General features: G+C 36.8%; 2 protein-coding genes across 2 annotated transcripts; one reads left to right on the top strand and one right to left on the bottom strand.

The window, feature by feature from the left end:
* The first annotated feature begins 858 nt into the window (after window positions 1-858).
* Window positions 859-8,835, top strand: Mgtor (nuclear basket protein megator). Its single transcript, XM_014235271.3, has 6 exons — window positions 859-1,132; window positions 1,414-7,771; window positions 7,834-8,126; window positions 8,189-8,325; window positions 8,377-8,515; window positions 8,579-8,835. The coding sequence occupies exons 1-6, from the start codon at window positions 982-984 to the stop codon at window positions 8,731-8,733; spliced, it is 7,233 nt and encodes a 2,410-aa protein (XP_014090746.1). The 5' UTR covers window positions 859-981; the 3' UTR covers window positions 8,734-8,835.
* Window positions 8,836-11,451: 2,616 nt separating this feature from the next.
* RpS23 (ribosomal protein S23) lies at window positions 11,452-12,762 on the bottom strand. Its single transcript, XM_014235254.3, has 3 exons — window positions 12,651-12,762; window positions 12,047-12,206; window positions 11,452-11,802 (listed from the first exon to the last, which is right to left on the bottom strand). The coding sequence occupies exons 1-3, from the start codon at window positions 12,652-12,654 to the stop codon at window positions 11,535-11,537; spliced, it is 432 nt and encodes a 143-aa protein (XP_014090729.1). The 5' UTR covers window positions 12,655-12,762; the 3' UTR covers window positions 11,452-11,534.
* Between the last annotated feature and the right edge of the window lie 6,305 nt (window positions 12,763-19,067).

Below are 19,067 nucleotides of genomic sequence, written 5' to 3'. Positions count from 1 at the left end.
GCCGATAATGAGTGATAAAAGAATCCCCTAGTGAACCCCTTCTAAGAGCCAGTTCATACACATATTCTTCTGTAACCCAAACCGGTTTATTGTGTACGAGGGGACGACGAGGAAAGACGAAGAGACCGTGCCACTCGTGCTCGGCATTCCTTTTCAGCATTCCTTTTCACTTTTAAATTCCTTGAATGGTTGCAAGAGCACTCGGTTTCAAATGAGTATAAGTCCTTTGCGGTTAGGATTTATTTCGAATATCATTTAAAACAAGAATTGTAATTAAAAAAAGGTTCCCTGGTTCCTCATGTAAAGAGATCTGTAATTCTACACTCGAAAAAAAATTGGTACGCCTTTGGAATTGGCAAATTACGAAAGAATAAAATTTTCGAATTCGCCCGAACTTAGGCCTACTTTGTTCAGTTATTAAACAAACTAGTGCTCCATAATGTGTTCTGATAAGTTGTTTGCTGCTATTGAGCAAAAGTAAGTGTCGCTAACACTCAGGACTGTTTATTACGATTATTATGAGCTGACACCTAAGAACGTAGAGGATGTATGTTCTCTGATTATACCAGAGAGTTTAAATTTTTTCATTTACATTTTATGCTAGATATGCATAGCTTTTGCTTGCAGAACTATGTGATTACTTGTTTTGACTAGTTTATCAAATTGCTAACGCCTTAAAAATATGAAAGTATTGCAATTTGAAAGAAATGTCTTGCTCGTGTAACGATACACTTTTTATAATCAGCCCTGAGTCTAGTCAGCAACCCTCAAAAGAGTTGTGTATCTAAAAATATGTGATGTGGCAACGTCGTTAATCTATTGTGAATTGCATTTGGTTAATATTTTGAGTACAACCGGGTTAGAGCTTGTCGCTGTATATAAGAAAAGTTTTTCGTGTTTGAACGTTCTTAGATTGACGAATTTTATAATAACATATTAAATAACTCAGTTGTTTGTGTGTAATAATAGAAATTATACAAAATGGATCTGTCGGGTCCATTTTTGATTTCAAACATTTTGTCTGGTGAGGAATTGGAGAAAACACCGCTTGTGGTGCAGAATAAATTAAAGAAATGGCTAGACGGATTTGTTGATGAATTCTGTAAAAATAAAGCAGCGGCAAATCGCCTTCGTAAGTAAAGAAATTATCATAAATAAATTAATAATAATATTGTTTTGGGCTGTTTATATAGAAACAAAGCAAAGAATCTAACCTCAAACAAATGGCGTCTTTTGCCCTTTCGCAAACTGCAAATTCTGTACGACGCTGCATATAACTAATATGTATATGCATATACATATATAAATATATACAAATTATATATATACAGCGTCGGAAAGTATATACATATCTGTAAATATTTGTATCAAAATAAAAATATAATATGGTGTTTTTTACTATTTTGAAATTAGATGATTATGAACAAAAATCTGAAGAGTTACAAGCTCAAATTCAGGATTATGAGGTTAAATTAGAGAGTCAAGACAAAAATGTTGCAGAACTCCGTAATCAACTGGACAGTGTTTCAGTGGATCGTGTTCACCTACTTGAGAAGTGCAGTAACCACGAAAAAGAAATGGTAGCGTTACGTGCTGAAAGGAATTCTGTAGCGGAAGAACGAGATTCTTTGTTGAAGTTAATCGAACGCCAAAAAAGCGAGCTAGATAGGCTACAGGAAGAAATTCATTCCTATCAACAACAACTTAAAAATGCTATATCTTCAAAATGTGATGCAATTGCTAGAGTAGACGAAATAGAAAGCCAGAAGGTGGCACTCGATTTTAAAGAACGTCGAATGGAACAAGAACGAGCAATGCTTCATAATCAAATTCGAACTCTCACAGACGATTTGAATCGTAATATATCCGAGCTTCAGAGTATTAGGCGTGATAATACGGTACAGGGTATGCATCTTGAGGCTAAACTTGCTGACAAAACTGAGGAACTGAAAATAGCACAGAATCAGTGTGCGCAATATAAAGAAACAATTGATAGGCTAACTCAAAATGTTCAAGATTTGTCAACAAAAATATTAACACAAAATGAAGAGGCGAACAAAATGATGGACTTCTACAAGAAAGAGCTTGAGGCAAAAACGAAATTGGCTGAATTATACAAAAGTAATTGTGAAGACACCGACATTGAGCGTAATGAATTAAGTGCAGCCATAACTGATCTAAAGCGCATGCTGGCTGAAGCCAGTGAACAATATGGAGAAATAGAGACAAAACTCAAAGCTACTTTACTACAACATGAACAAGAATTAGAAGAACGTGATAAAATTATTGAGTCTCAAAAATCTGAGCTTCAACACTCGAACGATTTGTTGAAAGAGCTGCAAAATGAAACTACTGAGAGTGCTATATCGAAACTTGCTCCATCTGCGGCAATTGCTAGTAAGTTAATCAGAACTGATATGTCATTGACGGAGTTATATTCACTATATGTGAAGAGTTCGGAAGAACTTGAACTTCAAAAACGAGAAAATGCACGACTAAATCTTCAGCTAAAAACTATATTGCAAGAATTAAGTGAAAATGCTCCTGTAATTAAAAAACAAGAGCTCGAGTACGAAAAATTGATTGAAACCAATAATATTTTAGCACACCAGCGTGATGAATTATTAAGTAAGAAAGCTGATATGGAGGATCTTATGGATAACGCACATTCCAAAATCAATCACTTAGAACGAGAAAATAAAAAACTAAAGAACTCACAGAATGATCTCAGCCGACAAGTGTGTTATTTACTTAAGGAAGTTGAGCAGTTAAGAATAGGACTTATTTCAGACAACGGCCCTAATCAAAGTGGTAATCTTTCAACCACCGACGATGTCATATCCAAGAAATTGGTCACATTCAACAGTATTGTCGAACTGCAAGAGAACAATCAAAAACTATTGCTTCTGGTTCGCGATCTAAGCACCAAGTTGGAGGATGCCGAAACATTAAAACAACAAATGGATGCTGCAGCATATCAAGAGAAAATAGAAAACTATGCCAAGAAATTCCAGTCGATGCAAGAAACATTGAATCAACAAAATAATACAGTGGCAACATTGGTTTCCAAATGTGAGCGCTACAAGAAAATGTATTTCGACCTTCAAAGAATTGTGCAGAAATCAGGTCCGCACTTAGAACTGAGCAATGTTCATGACGCTGAAATGGTCGACATGGATGAAACTGAAAATAAAAATACAACTAATACATCGAACCAAAGTAAGGGTAGAAAGTCTATGGATTCAAATGCAGAACGTCTTATAAGGGACTTGGAACATCAGTTACAAGAAGTTAAGGAGCAGCATAAAACCCTTAAGGAACAGTATGAGTATTATACAAAGGAGAAAAAGAATAATGAGCGTATTATGAATGAACAATTTGATTCTATGCGTACTGAAGTTAGGGAATTGACTTCAACAAATTGTAAACTTATGTCTTCTCTAGAATACAGCAAAGAGCAAATAAAACTACAACAAAAAAACATATTCACCTATAAGCAACAAATTACAGCTCTGGAAGATCGTAGCAAAAACTATGAGAATACCATTATAAAACATGAGCAGACTGTACATTTCCTAAAGGACGAAGTCATGAAGTCTCAGCATGGACTCTCCTCTGCTCAAAGTGAAGCATCTCATTTGCGAAGTGAAAGTCGCATACTTAAAGATACTGTAAATCGGTTGCAAGCTGAAAAAGAAGGTTATCACCGTGAACAGCAAAACCAAAATCTACTTTTGAATAACTTGGAGTTGATCAAATCTAATTTAGAACGTTCCGAAATGGAAGGACGAGCACGTTTGGAACAAAGGTTGGACGAAACAGTGCGCGAACTGTCCGCCCAGCGTCGTAGATTCCAGGAGGAGGAAGATCGCTTCCGAGAAACCACTAGTGATCTTAAGCGACAAGCTGAATCGGCAAAGAAGCATATGGAAGAAGAAAGAACTCAATCTGAAAAACTGCGAAACGAGTTACATTTAGTTCGTGAAGAGCTTACGGCAAAAACAAATCAAATCGATGAGCTTAGCAAGAAATTACAAGAAAGCTTAACTCCCTCCAAAAATGACAATCCCATAGCTTTAGCGAACAAAAAAGCTCGCGAATTCGAAGTTAAACTCGAAGAATCTAAAATTGAAATAAATTCTTTACAAAGTGAATTATCAAAGACTAAAGAACATGCAGATCAATATTTTAAAATGTCCCAAAGTGCCGAAGCAGAAATTAAAAATCTTCATGAAGTGCATACCGCATACACCACTAAAGCCGAGTCTCACCTAAATGAATTGAAATTAGCCGAACTGAATCTGAAATCTCGCATCAGCGAACTGGAAGCAGAGGTGCAACTCGCATCTGTAACAGAAGTACCAAACTCCAATCAATCCGATCAACTGAAAAAGTCTAAAGAAGAGCTGAAAGATACTCTACAGAAGTTAAGTGAATGTAACCGAAATCTTCGCACATTGCGAACAGAAAATACTTCCTTGTCAGAAGCACTAAACTCCGTACAAGGAAAATATGCCAATGAAATGGTTTTACATTCAGCTGACATACAAGAGCTTACAAAAGTTAAGGCTGAAATGACTAAGGTACAAGATCACATAAATGAATTGATCACAGAACGAGATTGTGCCAAAAAAATGTACGAAGAACTTAAAGGCTCACATGATGAGTCGTTGCGTTTGCTGCAAAATGAAAGAGATGAAATGGAAAAGCGCATAGTGGATCTGAATGGGCTTAATTCCAACTTGCACGATCAAATTGAAGCATTAACAATGAAACTAAACATACTCAGCCAGTCACAAACATCAAATGTGTCTACGAACTCATTGAATGAATCAACTATGGATACTTCTTGCTCAGATTTAAATCGTTCTAAATTCGAAGATGATTCTAAGAATAACGACCAATTATTACAAATCATAAAATATTTACGAAAAGAAAAGGACCTTATCGATGCGAAATTGGACATTTTGAAAGCCGAAAATGCTCGATTGCAATCGGAGAATATTATTTTACAGAAAAAAATGGATGAATTAAAGGGAAGCTTTAACCAGGAGCGAGCTAAATCTGAGACCTTAGTCGTTTCAGCCACGAAACACGAAGAAATCCTACGTAAGATAGAAAACCTCAATGCCATTACTGACAGTAATAGAATATTACGTGAAGAGCGTAACTCTCTTGCTGCACGTGTAAAAGAGCTTAACGATCATATTAACACTATAGAAAATGATTTATTACCTTTACAAAATCAAAATCGGGAACTCTCAACAAAGATTGAGGAATTAACTTCAGAAAATACTTCTCTACGTACAGAAGCTATTAAGTGGCGACAACGTGCCAACGTTTTGGTTGAAAAGAGCAATAAAAATCCTGAGGAATTCAAGCGTCTACAAACTGAACGGGAAAATTTGGCTAAAATGTTGACCCATGAAAAGGACTTGCTGAAACAAACTACTGATGAGCTAAATACCATCAAAGCAGAGAAGCTTCAACGCGAAAGCGATATAGCATCGCTTGAAAAGCAAATCCAAACTGTAAATGATGAAAAGAAGAAAGTCACCGACGACTACACCGGTGTACGTCAAAACAATATGCGCATGTTGCAAGAGATTATGGAATTGCGTAATAAATTGTTGCAAAAAGAAGAATCTTTACAGAAGCTTACTGAAGAAATGGAATCTAAAGAAGCTCAATTGCAAGATTCTAAGAACAAAGAATTCCAGATTCGCAAAATAGCTAAACGCTATAAGGACTCCTATTTGGAGTTATCCAATAAAACCGCGGCCGCCTCGTCAGACGGTGCAGCAACTACACAAGACAACATGGATCTGGGCGGCAACAGTGGAGCTGATGGTACTGCTGCCACCGCAACGGCCGTAACTAATGAAATAGAACAACTACGCAACACAATTGAAAATCTGAATGGTGTGATTCGTACAACGCAAGAAGAAAGCGAAAAACTGCGCAAAGACTACGATGATTTGAAAACGGCAGTAGAAATCGATGATCGCACCAAAACTCTTTTGCGAGAGGCGAAGGCACGTATTGTCAGTTTAACTGAATCTAAGAACGCTATTAGTCAAGAATTAAATACTACTAAAAGCAAATTACAAAATGTCTTACAATGTTCTGAAAACACTGATTCTACTATTAACAATATAAAAGCGCAATACGAGGACACTTTAGCAAGGCTGGAGAAAGAATTGCTTGAGCAAAATAACCAGAACAAGGAGGCAATTGCTCGTTTGACCAGAGAAAACGAATCTTTGCTAATGCGGATTAATCAACTAAATCGACAACTTGGTTTGCAACAATCAGCTAAGCCGTCCACGAGTTCTGTGGCCATAACGGATAAGGGTTGCATTTCAGAATCTTCACTACGTACAGCGAACGTTAAGCCTATGTCCGGCTCCACAACCGTACAGCAATCGGCAACAGTAACGCCATGGCGCGGCAGCGAAACCCCTTTGGCTAGCATTCGACCAATATCGGTGCAGAATAGTCGAACAGCAGCCATTCTACCCACTAGCCAACAGCCTGCAGCCGGTGGATCATCGACGTCAACGTCAACTTCATCGTCTAGCACTACGAATGCTTCGACTGGCAGCAGTAACACGGCATTAGTTCCGCCACAGCAGCAGGTGCATACTACTGGCAGCAGTTCAATTGAGTCAATGTCATCGTCGCCAACTTCGTCGCACACCGATTACATGCCATCCACGAGTAGCTCGACTTCCGTTGCGGTTGCTGCTATTCCACCAATGGGTTCTACATCTGCAGCAGAAAGTTCCCAAGAAGCCGAAAGCATTCAACAGCCGCAACAAAACGAAACGCAATTGCTTGTAGGTGGAGGCCAGCAACAAGTTGTAGCCCTAGTTTCGCCACGTGTTGAGGGGTCCTCTCAAAATGTACCATCTCCGAATCTGCAACTTCAGCAAGATCCCGGAAATCAACAACCGAGCACATCGGGAACTACCAGTTCGAGCTCACATATTGCCGTTAGTAGTCACAGCCGTCATGCACCTTCGAGCAGCAGTGTTACCACTACACAGGCTGGTACATCAGGCGGTCACAAAAGGTCTCGCGAGCCAGAAGGTGACTCATCTACAAATGTTGAAGATTGTAGTGCTGATAAAACCATCAAACACCCAAAACGTTTGCGTGGATCTGAGCCCGCTATTTTGGGAGTAACAGAGTCTGGAATTGATGTTGAATATCAAGTTCCAACTTCATCGCAGCGTGATCAAGAGGATGACATTGTTGTTGTCGACTCAGAGGAAGAAGACGACGGTATGATTGATGCTGATGATGGACCAACTGACGGGGACGCCGAACACGAAGGGTATGAAGACTCGTATGAACAAGACCAAGATATGGATGAGAACGAAATTCCAGAAGTCAATGAAAGTAATATACACGCTGATGCCGAAGAAGATAATAATGAAGTAGATGTGGATGAGGGTACAGAGAACCAAGCACAATGCATTTCAGGTACGGACAACCAGCCAGATGCTCATTATAACACTGGAGCTAGTACAAGTCAAGCAGCAGCAGCTGCAATAGCACATAGTCATGAGATGGATAGCCATCAGCAGAGCCAAACTATTAGTAGCGGTAGCTATGAATCTAACACCAATGCCGGTATTCCATCTGGGCCTCAATGGAAGCAAACTCGCCCACAAAAGGCGACAATAATGTTACCACAACAGGGAATTAGTGGAAGCATAAATGAGAACACTGAACAAGATCTCAGTGGAAGTCGACCTTCAGATAGGTAGGGTTTATTATTTTATAAGCAAGTATGAACACAACAAATAAATATTTTTTTTTTAACAGCGGTGCTGAAATTGTCAGCTCACCACAAGGTTCGAAATTTGGCGCAAGTGAAACTGCAGGCCATTCCGATCAACACGAAAGCAGTGTTGCTACCAACGAGGCCACCGAGGAAAATGTGGCAGAGAGTGAAAAACTTGTTGGAGAGCACAACGACGAGAATTGTCCTGACGCTTCAAAAAGTGGTGGATCGGGTGACGCCGCGATTGCCACAGAAGAAGATATGGATGCCGTAGAAGAAGAGTTTGCGGAAGAAGCTGTCGCTGGTGAAGTTCCTGAAAATGCAGATAGCGAAAGTGAGTTTAGCACAAGAACAGCTCTTACCGTTTAGTCTAAACTTCATTGAAATTTTGATTAGGTCATCATAGCAGCGGTGCTACCCAGTCTGAAATACAAGATATCCAGCAAAATCAGGTGGAAGCAACGTCTGAAGATAATGAAGGCGCAGATGGTGTTTCCTCAGAGGGTGAAAAACAAGCTGTAGAGGAAGTAGAAGTATGTATTTTCAAATAAAATGTAAAACATTTTAAAAATTTTCGTTTTTAGGAAGAAGGACGTGAAGCCGAAGCCTCCACTTCACCTTCAATTACCACACGTTCAAAGGCCATCAAAGGTACGACAAATGTAAGAAGACCTTCTCGTGGGTTTCAGCGAGGTGGTAGACCTACACCCATAATTTGGCAAGGTATAAATAAATAATATATGCGAAATAAATGTGTCCATTTAAAGTTTATTTTCTGATTTATAGATAGCGCTGGCCATTCAAGGAACGTTTCTCCAAATCACCGTGGACAAGAACAACCTGGTAGTCCGCTTCGTGGCTTTCCCAATCAGCGTTCACAAAGAGCGCGACGTATGCGACGCCCAACCGGAGGAAATTACGGAAACATGCGTTATTCATAAATATTAGCCATTACAAATAGTATTTAAAAATATCATATAAAGCACTCATTATATTCCTCAATATAAAACGCTCGACCTAAAACGGGTTTAATTTTAAACACAGCCACTTTATTTTTACTATTAATACATTAATTTTACAATATTATATTTCATTTGAAATAGTATGACCTTTACAGACTCCAACGATGTTTCCTTCACGTGTTAATATTAAATATATATATTTTGAATATAACATCTTCAGTTTTCAAAAAGCGGTTGATTTAAATTCCACCACAATTTGTTTTAAAATGCTCGAAGTAATTAGATAAAATATTTCTTATGTTTAGTTTTATACCTAAAATGAATTATTTTTATAAAACGTTCAATCATTGTATAATATTTGCCTTATATTCTTGTTTACATTGTTTGTATTTACCTAAAGTCAGTAAAGTTATCTGGATAAATGTCTGAAAATTCGATGAACTACATATATGTATGTATAGCTGAGATCGCACCACAAACCAAAATTCTCTAGCCTTTGCCTAAAATACCATCCTTAACTAAAATACTCGTATAATCGAAGTCTCAAAACATTTCATTCACCCGTTCTGCAGCTTTTTCTACCTTGAACAGGGTATATTAAGTTTGCAACACCCAGAAGGAAACTATACTTGTAATATATATAAGCAGGGTTGATTTACTATGTCAGTCTGTATATACAGTAGCGGACAGTGAAATCCGGACAACTAAAAAATCATAGTTTTTCCATATTGTATTGGTCAAATGTTTTTTTTTTTACTTTTTTAAACAATAATATATGGTTAATACACGAGTATTAAGTGTAAACAAAGTCAGTGTTGTGCATTGTACTTTTTTCTTGTATTTTTTTCATTTAAGATAATTTTTTATTTTGGTAGCTAACAATATAAACAGTGATAAATTCTTTTTTATTTACTATAGAAATGATTTTATAGTTTTAGTTAAATTAAACATTAATCGATAAAAAGCAATCTCATTAATATTTTGTCGAACCTCCTCTGCTTTTAATAACGACTTTTACACGCTCGGGCATTGAATTAATAAGATTTTTTAAAGCTCCTGCTGCGATACGGTTATACCACACTTCTTCGAGAATTCTGTCCAATTCCGCTAAAGTTTTTGGTCTCTTCTGTGCGACCTGAGCCTTCATTACAAACCAAATGTTCTCAATGGGGTTGAGATCCGGACTGTTACCTGGCCACTCCGAAGACGAGACCCCGATTTTCGATAAATAATTCTTCACCCGAAAGAAAGAAGTGTAAAATTTGTAATCAAAATTATAGCAATAAACTCTAGTTGTACAAAAAAATTTATACTTACTATTTTAGCACGATGGCAGGGTGCAGAGTTATCCTGAAAAATAAGGACATCCGCTCGTGAAAAGCGGTTCTCTTTTGAGGGTATTAAATTAGTCTCAAGTATCTCCTGATACTTAGTCCCGTTAACGGTTCCATCTAATAGGGCTAGTTGCCCAAGGCCATGGTAAGAAAAGCAGCCCCAGACCATTCGGCTGCCCCCCTGCTTAACTGTTCTTTGAACGCATTCGTCCTTGAACCGCTCACCAGTTCTCCTTCTTACGTAGGACATACCGTCGCTGCAAGATGAGTCCATTTTTGATGTTCTTTTGCCCATCGTAAACGGTTTTGACGCACTTTTGAGGTTAAAAGTGGCTTTTTTTAAATTCGGCATATTTAAGCTTTAACGAAGCACGAGCACAAAATAAACAATGAAGAGAATGAAAGTAGGTATTAAACGTGTACAGAGCACACATTAATATGAAATAATAACCCTTTCGGCAGTAAAATACACTAGTCGGTTACAATCGCGCTTCAAATACAAACCGAGCGGTTGTCCCGATTTCACTGCCCGCTACTGTATATACGACAACTAAAACAACCTCCCCCCCTTTTTTTTTTGATATCTGAAATTCTGCATATGTCCTTTCATCCTCAAAAAGCTGCTCATTTGTCGGAACCGATATCGGACCACTTTAGCATATAGCTGCCATATAAACTGAACGATCAGAATTAAGCTTTGTATATAAACCTTTTTTTATTTAACAATATATCTTCACAAAATTCGGCATGATTTATTGCTCACTGCAACACTACTAAGAAATTGTATAGATCGAACCAGTATTCATATAGGTCTCGTGTGAAAATTTCTTTATTTTTTTTTTGGGCATTCTAGATTCAGTGCAACCGAAGTTAACGCTTGTTCTTGTTTTTATATTCAATGTAAAAAGTTGGTGAATTTCCATCGTTATCGTCCCAGCACAAAAAAGAAACAACCGTTCAATTTCATTAATGCAACACAATAACGAATTTATATGCCAACATAAACAATGGATTGAATATATCATTAGCCACATGATACCAACCAGCAGTCTCCTGAATGGTTGTTGGCCCAGGGAAAACCCGACTTTTCCAAAGCGTTCGATAACACAATAGTCCCACAACAGCCGGTTCCGTCACCGGATTTTATCCGGCCAAGGACTGTTATTCCGGCGATTTAAACCCTATTGGATCGGTAAGTAATAAGTACCGCCGGATAAAGCCTTGTATTTTTTGCGATGCACATGGAATTGCTAATTATGTACTAGCAATTCACATTTAGAAAATTGGATTGCCTTTATGATCTAGTCATTTAATAAATAGGACCACTTGCAAAATGACCACCATAGAAAGAGAAATAAAGTGGTTATTAAATTTTTATGAGTTTTATTTTTTTTTTTGTTTTCTGTAGAAACTAAATGAATGTATTTTATTCATTAAGTAGAAGATTTACGATCTTGGACGTTCCTTCTTCTCCTTGTACAATGCAAGCAAAGAAACGTTTGCAACTTTCACCACCTTGAAACGAACACCGGGAATATCACCGACGGCGTGACCTTTACGACCGAAACCGGCAACCAGGACTTCGTCGTTCTCTTCAATGTAGTTCAAGCTACCGTCACGGGGTACGAAAGCGGTAATTTTTTTGCCGTTCTTGATTAGTTGCACTCTCACGCACTTGCGGATAGCTGAGTTAGGCTGTTTTGCTTCAACGCCACTGCAATTGAATATTCATATTAAAAAATAATACACTATTTGTAGCCGAAATATCACTAATAATAAAATAAGTTTGCGGACAGTGATACGCTGCTCACAGTATAATCCTGTGATATGATTGTTAAGTACACATAACACAAAAATATACTGCGTGCTGCATAATCATTAGCTAAAGACAGATGTGCCACACATTGCACCGTAACATAGTTAACACATTTTCCAAATAAAGTTCTAAATATACATACACTTTTTCGAGTACAATGCCTTTGGCATGTGATGCTCCTCCAAAAGGATTGGCCTTCCATCTGGTTCCCAAATGAGCTTTTTTGTAGTCTTTATCAGCCCAACGCTGATCACGGCGGTGATTTACATGCTTCCTAGCAGTGCGGAGACCTCTTGGCTTGCCTACAATACAAAAGATAAATAAGAAATAATTAGTATATATTTGATCAGTACTATAAAAAAAATTATTCTCTAATTATATATTTGTACACGGAACTATATTGAGGTTAGATTTCCGAATGAATTTAATATTTAAGAGATGTGACTTTAATATTAGTTTTAACAGTTGAAACTGAAAAACCAAACTCACTTTTATTTCGAAATTATATTTATAACAAGATGATTCTAGTGATATTGTTGGATAAAACAACTAAGTTTTCGGCAACTACTTGCGCTTAGACGCCGTTTCATTTACGACGAATTTCTTTAAGTTTTCCAAACTTCTGTGAGGAACTTTTACTTACTGCTACATATTTTTCATCCCCGTTTAAAACCTTTCACAAACTGTACGTAAATATAACATTAAAATGCTTCAAAACGAATGAAATGAACTATTCTGCAACTCACCCATAATTTCCAAACTTTCTCAAGCAATGGCGGAAATAAAAGAACGAGCTGTCGTTCGGATCGTATACATCTTTCAAATTCCTGCTACAACAACTTGTCAAGCTGTCAAACAATTTCTCAAGCAGGAAGTGTTCGGAAAGTATTAAAGCCTATGTCGCATTGTAGCCCAATATAATAAGCAAATACCAAATTCTAATGAAATATACGGTTACAGAACCAAAATAAATGATTTGAAAGCGGAAAGATATTTATACATTTTGATGAAATCAGTTACTATCGGAATTCTATAGAATTTATATTTACAAATAAATTAATCTGTAACAGCGCACACTACATGTTATTCCAAAATACATAAAATACTATGACAAATTATATAGCTCCCTGTACAAATTATAAACTAAATTAAATAAATTTGATTTGCTTTTGCTATATCTTCTAAACAAATACATACATACATATGTACTTATACTATTTATTTTAACAATACTTATTTTCATATTCACGCAACATGTTGCTACAGAGTATAATAGTTTTGCTCAGGTAATAGTCGCTTGTAACACCTACAACTTATTGAGATAGATAAAGAATAATATACGTACATACAAAGACAGTCTGCAGGTAGCTGTCATAGACGCCAACTCCACCTCACCAAGCACCATACAGGAGAGATGTGTAGAGATTGGCGGAATATTGTCGAGTCTAGTTTTAGGCTACGTACTCGACAATCCTGCGGGGGACCCAACCAGGAGTTTGACTCTTCCGAAACCCTTAGAGGTTACAGAGTCATCAAATGTGTGGACCAGGCATCCTTGGATTTCTTGACGGATAGTGTCGCCAATACTAGAAATGTCTTTGAAGGCCTCAAACTGAAACATATACCCGCCAAGGATATCCCAAGGAGATCTCCTGCTCGCAATAGGCTGCCCCTTTGAAGGAGCCAGGCGAAAAGCTCCTGAGACGCATCAAGCTGCAGAACAAAGCTGTACCAGTTATAGATGACTGCGTCAGCTATATTGATGGGTCCAAAATGCGCTGCGGTGTAGGGGCATGTGTATACTCCGATAATCTCGAAATTTCGCATAGACAGGCAGCACTGCTGGCCTTGTCGACGCCACTTATTAATTTCAGCGTAGTTAACAATTGCAAAACAGCTTTAAGCTCACTAGCAGGTCAACTCCACTTGTCCTTAATTTGGGTTCCCGGCCACGAAAATGTCGTTCAATGTGTGAGTTATAAATTTGTAAAATATTTGAAAATATGCTCTCAAGTACACATATGTATGTACATACCTCAGCAACGTATAATAATTTCCGACTTTCCACCTGACAAAATGTGTGATACTTTAATAAATTTAAATGAACAAGTTTTCTTAAAAATTATGTGGGAATATGAATGAAATTGGTCTCTACCTTGAGCCAAACATTATATCCCTAATATAATGAATTGGAATTCTCTTCAAACAGAGAATCGAAATTATTTATATTACGCATATGAAGCTAAGCCCAAGGTCTAGACCAATTCCATTGTGGAAGCCACATAATTTTCAATGAAACTTGTCCATTTAATTTCATTAAAATAACACACATTTTGTCCAACCTGTACGGTTTAAAGTCCGGTGGAAACTCGGAAATCACTATACACTATATTGGGGGCAGAGACAAGGATGGATTGATTGCATTAATTTGCGTCACCAGGTAAGAACACCTTCGTCAACCTAATATAACTGCTTCTAATTTTTATTTTGTTCAAAACTTGCAGTTTATTGTTTTCTGATTTTCTCATCTTTGTATGAACAGTCATTGGCAATGAAAACATGCGATATACCATTTTGTTTTTTCTTTTAGTCGAAAAGTGTTATTTTTGCGTCATCAGGTTAGCACATTTGTCTTGCATTTATCTTCGGAGTTTGAATATGTATTGACACCAAATTTTTTTTTGTATTGTATTGTTTAAGTGCTATATTGTCTTTAATGTGGATAAAGGAGAATCGCTCTGGGTTAAAGGAAAAGTAATAATCGAAGTTTATCAAAAGGTACAGCTTTTAATAATGAAAATATCCGAAAAAGTCGGTAGAAACCAAAAAGTTATATACAATTTTTTGCGTAATAACTCGGAGTATGGTCGGAATAATAAAGGCAGTTACAATAAAGTGATTTCCGATGTTGAGAAAGGAGCAATTTAGAGAAAAGCATTCAGTTTATCTACTGTTAAAAGGGTGATAAGAATTGCTCTATATTTGAAAATATTAAAACTAACAAAACTAAAAAACCAAAACTTAAGGAAGAGAAACACGATTACATTTTCCAACCGAAATTTTTTTTAATTTGGAAGGGTCTGATGAATACAATTATTATTTTCATGATCTTCGGAAGGAAGAACATTAATTGGATCGACTTATGTAGTAGACGCGTGAGCGGTTCTAATATCGTAAAACTGCAATTTTTGAATGCTTAAATGAATGCAATCGCGTAAAAAAACCAACCGAAAACTGCTTTTCTCCATTTAAAAAATGTTTTAGGACACGATAATGCACCTATTCACACTGCCGGGGCTTAAAGTCTGGGATTAAAGGAAAAAACGTCGATTACATGCAGTGGTCGCCTTACTCTCCAGACATCCATATAATAGAAAAGGAATGAGGATAGTTTGTTCGCAAAGTTTTCCAGTCTGGCCGACAATATTCCATTAAATAGAAATTAGTTGAAGGTATTAAAACTTGGTCATTAATTTTGTTAAACGCTATCGTAAAATTGTACGAATCGCTACCCAATCGAATCTTTGACATCATTCTCAACAATGAGGGATCGACTCATTATTAAGATAATACACAAATGTTTAAATAATTTAATACATACTTTTAAAAATATTCTTTTGTCTGAAAATGTTAAAAAAAATACTGAAAAAAGGGAATACTGAAAAGGATAACCTGATAACCTAACTTAAATTGTTAACTTTTCTGTTGGTTTCGGAAAAATTGTTTAAAATACAATATAAAAGAAAAAACGGTAAAACACTAATTGTTATAATTTAAGAATTATGGCTTCTTTAGTTTCGATAGAAATTAACCAGTTGGGTTCATATTAAAATAGTGGATAGGTTTTCTTGGTAAACACTACTTGAAGAAGATTGCAGCCTAAACTATGCTTTCTATTTAACATATATATATATAAGAAATAAAATATCCTTGAACATGTTGCCGAGGATAAAGTAATTATGAACAAGTAAGGAAACGCTAAGTTCGGACGTAACCGAACATTTTATACTCTCGCAAAGTCAAATGGCATACTCGTTTTAGATTTCTTTGTGGATCTTGCCGCCTTGTTCTATGTTGACCGATATTTTCGGTAAAAAGTCAACTATAGGCACTGGGGTCTACATATTCAGTACCTAGGGGCTTGAACAGTCTTGATTCAATTTAGATAATTTTTGGTCACAAGGTGGCATACTTTAAACGCATTATTCACGCAAAGTTTTACCCCGATACAATCATTGTTGCTTGATTTGCATACTGGAAAGTGAAAGAATCAAATGGAATTTACAAGTAAAATGGTGTTATATGGGAAATAGGCGTGGTTGTAGTCCGGTTCGCACTATAGCATAGAAATATGAGAAGAATGTTATGTACCGAATTTGGTTGAAATCGGTTAATGGCGTTTTGTGGGCGTGGCAGTGGTCCGATTACGCCCATCTGCAATACCAACCGTCTTACGGTACCTATCAAGAAACATGTGTACCAAGTTTCATAAAGATATCTCAATTTTTACGCAGGTTACAGCTTGCACAGACGGACGGACAGACAGTCACCCGGATTTCAGCTCGTCTCTTCATCCTGATCATTTATATATATATAACTCTATATCTAACTCGATTAGTTTGAAGTGATATTGTACAAACAACCGTTAGGTGAACAAAACTATTATATTCTGTAGTAACAACTTGCGAGAGTATAAAAATTAGTGGACTTTATGATAGTTTGGAATACATGTTTTCTCTAACACTTAAACTAATAAATATTAGCTATGCTGCGGCACACTATGCTATGCCCTTGGCACCGACACACATGTTCATAGTATTTGAACAACTGTCTTCAGTATTTCGACCGTCGTTCGACATATTACGCAAGAAATTGTATATAACTTTTTGATTTCAGCCAACCTTTTTTGAAATTATAATTAAAAACTGTAACTTTTGATTCTCTTCAGCCGATAGCGATTCTCCTTTATTGGTGTTATTACGAATTCAAACACCGAAGATAAATATAAGACAAATTGCATGTGCTAACCTGATGACGCAAAAATAAAGCACACTTTTCGACTAAGAAGAACAGATAGTGGCAAAAATCATATAACGGGTCATTCTTATTCATATATATTTTAAATTTTTTCAAAAAAAAATTTTTTTTTTTTAAATAATAATCATTATTTATTAGAAATGTGTGCTAAATTATGTTAATTTTTTTTCAAATGTTCAGTTTTTTATTTTGGAAAAAAAAGAATTCGCCAAAAAGACACATTGGAAATTTATCACAAGAGGAACCTCGGATGATCTAATATACAAGTATGAAGTATAGCCATATTTTTGGTTATGGGCGGTGCCTGAGATAGTTGTGTAAAATTTGGTAGATGCAAAATAGTTCTCTGTTTTAAGTAGCGTAGTTGGCCTCTGTAACTTCGAACTGTTCTAATGCTCCTATATCGAAATCAGAAACAATTTACTGCTTTATTTTTTGGGTAAAAAATTTTATATTTTAAATACTTTTCAATTTTGGGGAAATTTTAAATTTAAAGACGTACGTAGTTTACTATAAAAAATATTAAATTCCCATTTTTGATTTTATTTCAGATAACTCGATTTATTTTATTCACTCTCAGCCATAGAGGCCCTGTGGAATAGGGTGATTTTGAAGATTGACCCTGTATCAATATGTGAATAAAAAACTCAATCCCGTTTGCAACCAGACGCGTTGCAAGATTTCGGGATAAACATCTCTAGTTGACAAATACTTTCGAATGCATACTTACATACGAGTATATTGGATAGTTATGAGAATGTTGCCTATTTTTGTAAATTTTTAATTATTGCCAATAACTGCTGGTGGTACTGTCTAAATATCTATTGCTTTTTAGTCTTTTAACCATGCATTGCACGCACTGAGACTATTCTCTTTCACTTATGTACATGCATGTGCAAGTGATTGTAATTGTTTTCATTGAACTATTTGCTGTCTGTCTACCGGTAGGTATGGCAGTGACAATTTTTTGTTCGCGCCTATTATAGCTGCACAAAGTAGTTCATGTGACGCACGTACATACATACATACAAATATATGTATATATGCGTGGAGGCATACAAGAACACACGCATGTACATTGTATATGTACTTGACACATACATACATGCATATGTTTGTATATACATACACATAGATATATGGTTACATATGAACATCAATCCCAACCTATCTCGCTTATGCGCGAGTATAACCCATACGGACAATTATTAAGCTTCAATGTGATAATGTGACGAAACTCTGCACATAAGTACTCGCGATATTGGTTATGACTGAGACTCTGGTGTGGCGCTAAAGCCAATATTTTGCTGTTTCCGCTTCTGCTTCTGCCTGTGTTATTGATGCCTTTATATAATATAGTGTTGTTGTTGTATGAATAGTTAGAACTGTAGTGGAATTGAGAATGACAATTTCGCCACTCGCTAATAAGCTAACACACACATAAGAAATTTAGTATTTAATGCGCACCTTCAACATGCATAGTGCTGAGCATGAGCACCTTGATGCGGCGCGTTTCGCCTTTCAGCAGTAATTTACAAAGTATGGCAAACGAGTAGACAGAGAACGAATTTGCTGCACATGTTTCCTAATGCCAATCTAACTCAACACAATTCAAATACTGATCGGGTTCTTTGCAGTTTTATTCATGCCGACTTAGTAAATACAAGTTTTGATACATACATTCATATCCATGAACGCCCGCTCATACGTATACCACACGTACATTTGTATGTATGTATGTATCCGCAATTACTTGTTCGGTGCATGCTGCTCCCTTGTTGACTTACTGTCGTTCTCGCCGCACGCGTCCGCATAGACGCAGCTAAAACTACGTAAGTATGTATGCATATGCGCATGTATGTATGAGTTGTTAGCATTGCTTGCTGGCAGTCTGCTTTGCTACTTTTGCTTTGCCGTTTTGACTTTGGGGCTTTTTGCTCTTTTGGCTTCGCCGCCTTTCGTTTTCAACTGTTGGCTCGTTGCTTGTTGGCGCTTATACGAGTATTATTGTTTTTGTTTTTCGCTGTTGGCGCAGTCACAAATGCTGAAATGGCCTGGCCGCTTACTGTCGCTCCATGGCGTTGTGCTGTTTTGTGTGCCGCGCGCTTATATTCTCGCCCATATCT

Source organism: Bactrocera oleae, chromosome 4 (genome assembly GCF_042242935.1).
Source record: "Bactrocera oleae isolate idBacOlea1 chromosome 4, idBacOlea1, whole genome shotgun sequence".
Taxonomy (NCBI): domain Eukaryota; kingdom Metazoa; phylum Arthropoda; class Insecta; order Diptera; family Tephritidae; genus Bactrocera; species Bactrocera oleae.
The sequence above is the reverse complement of the archived record's forward strand: the minus strand, read 5'-3'. Positions and strand labels throughout refer to the sequence as shown.

What these genes read in the sequence shown, in the direction of transcription:
- Mgtor (XM_014235271.3), top strand. Translation starts at nt 982, where the DNA reads ATGGATCTGTCGGGTCCATTTTTGATTTCAAACATTTTGTCTGGTGAG. An exon ending in GGAAGTCGACCTTCAGATAG is followed by an intron (nt 7,772 to 7,833) that starts GTAGGGTTTATT and finishes TTTTTTTAACAG; the next exon opens with CGGTGCTGAAATTGTCAGCT. An exon ending in TACACCCATAATTTGGCAAG is followed by an intron (nt 8,516 to 8,578) that starts GTATAAATAAAT and finishes TCTGATTTATAG; the next exon opens with ATAGCGCTGGCCATTCAAGG.
- RpS23 (XM_014235254.3), bottom strand. An exon ending in GGCATTGTACTCGAAAAAGT is followed by an intron (nt 11,803 to 12,046) that starts GTATGTATATTT and finishes ATTCAATTGCAG; the next exon opens with TGGCGTTGAAGCAAAACAGC.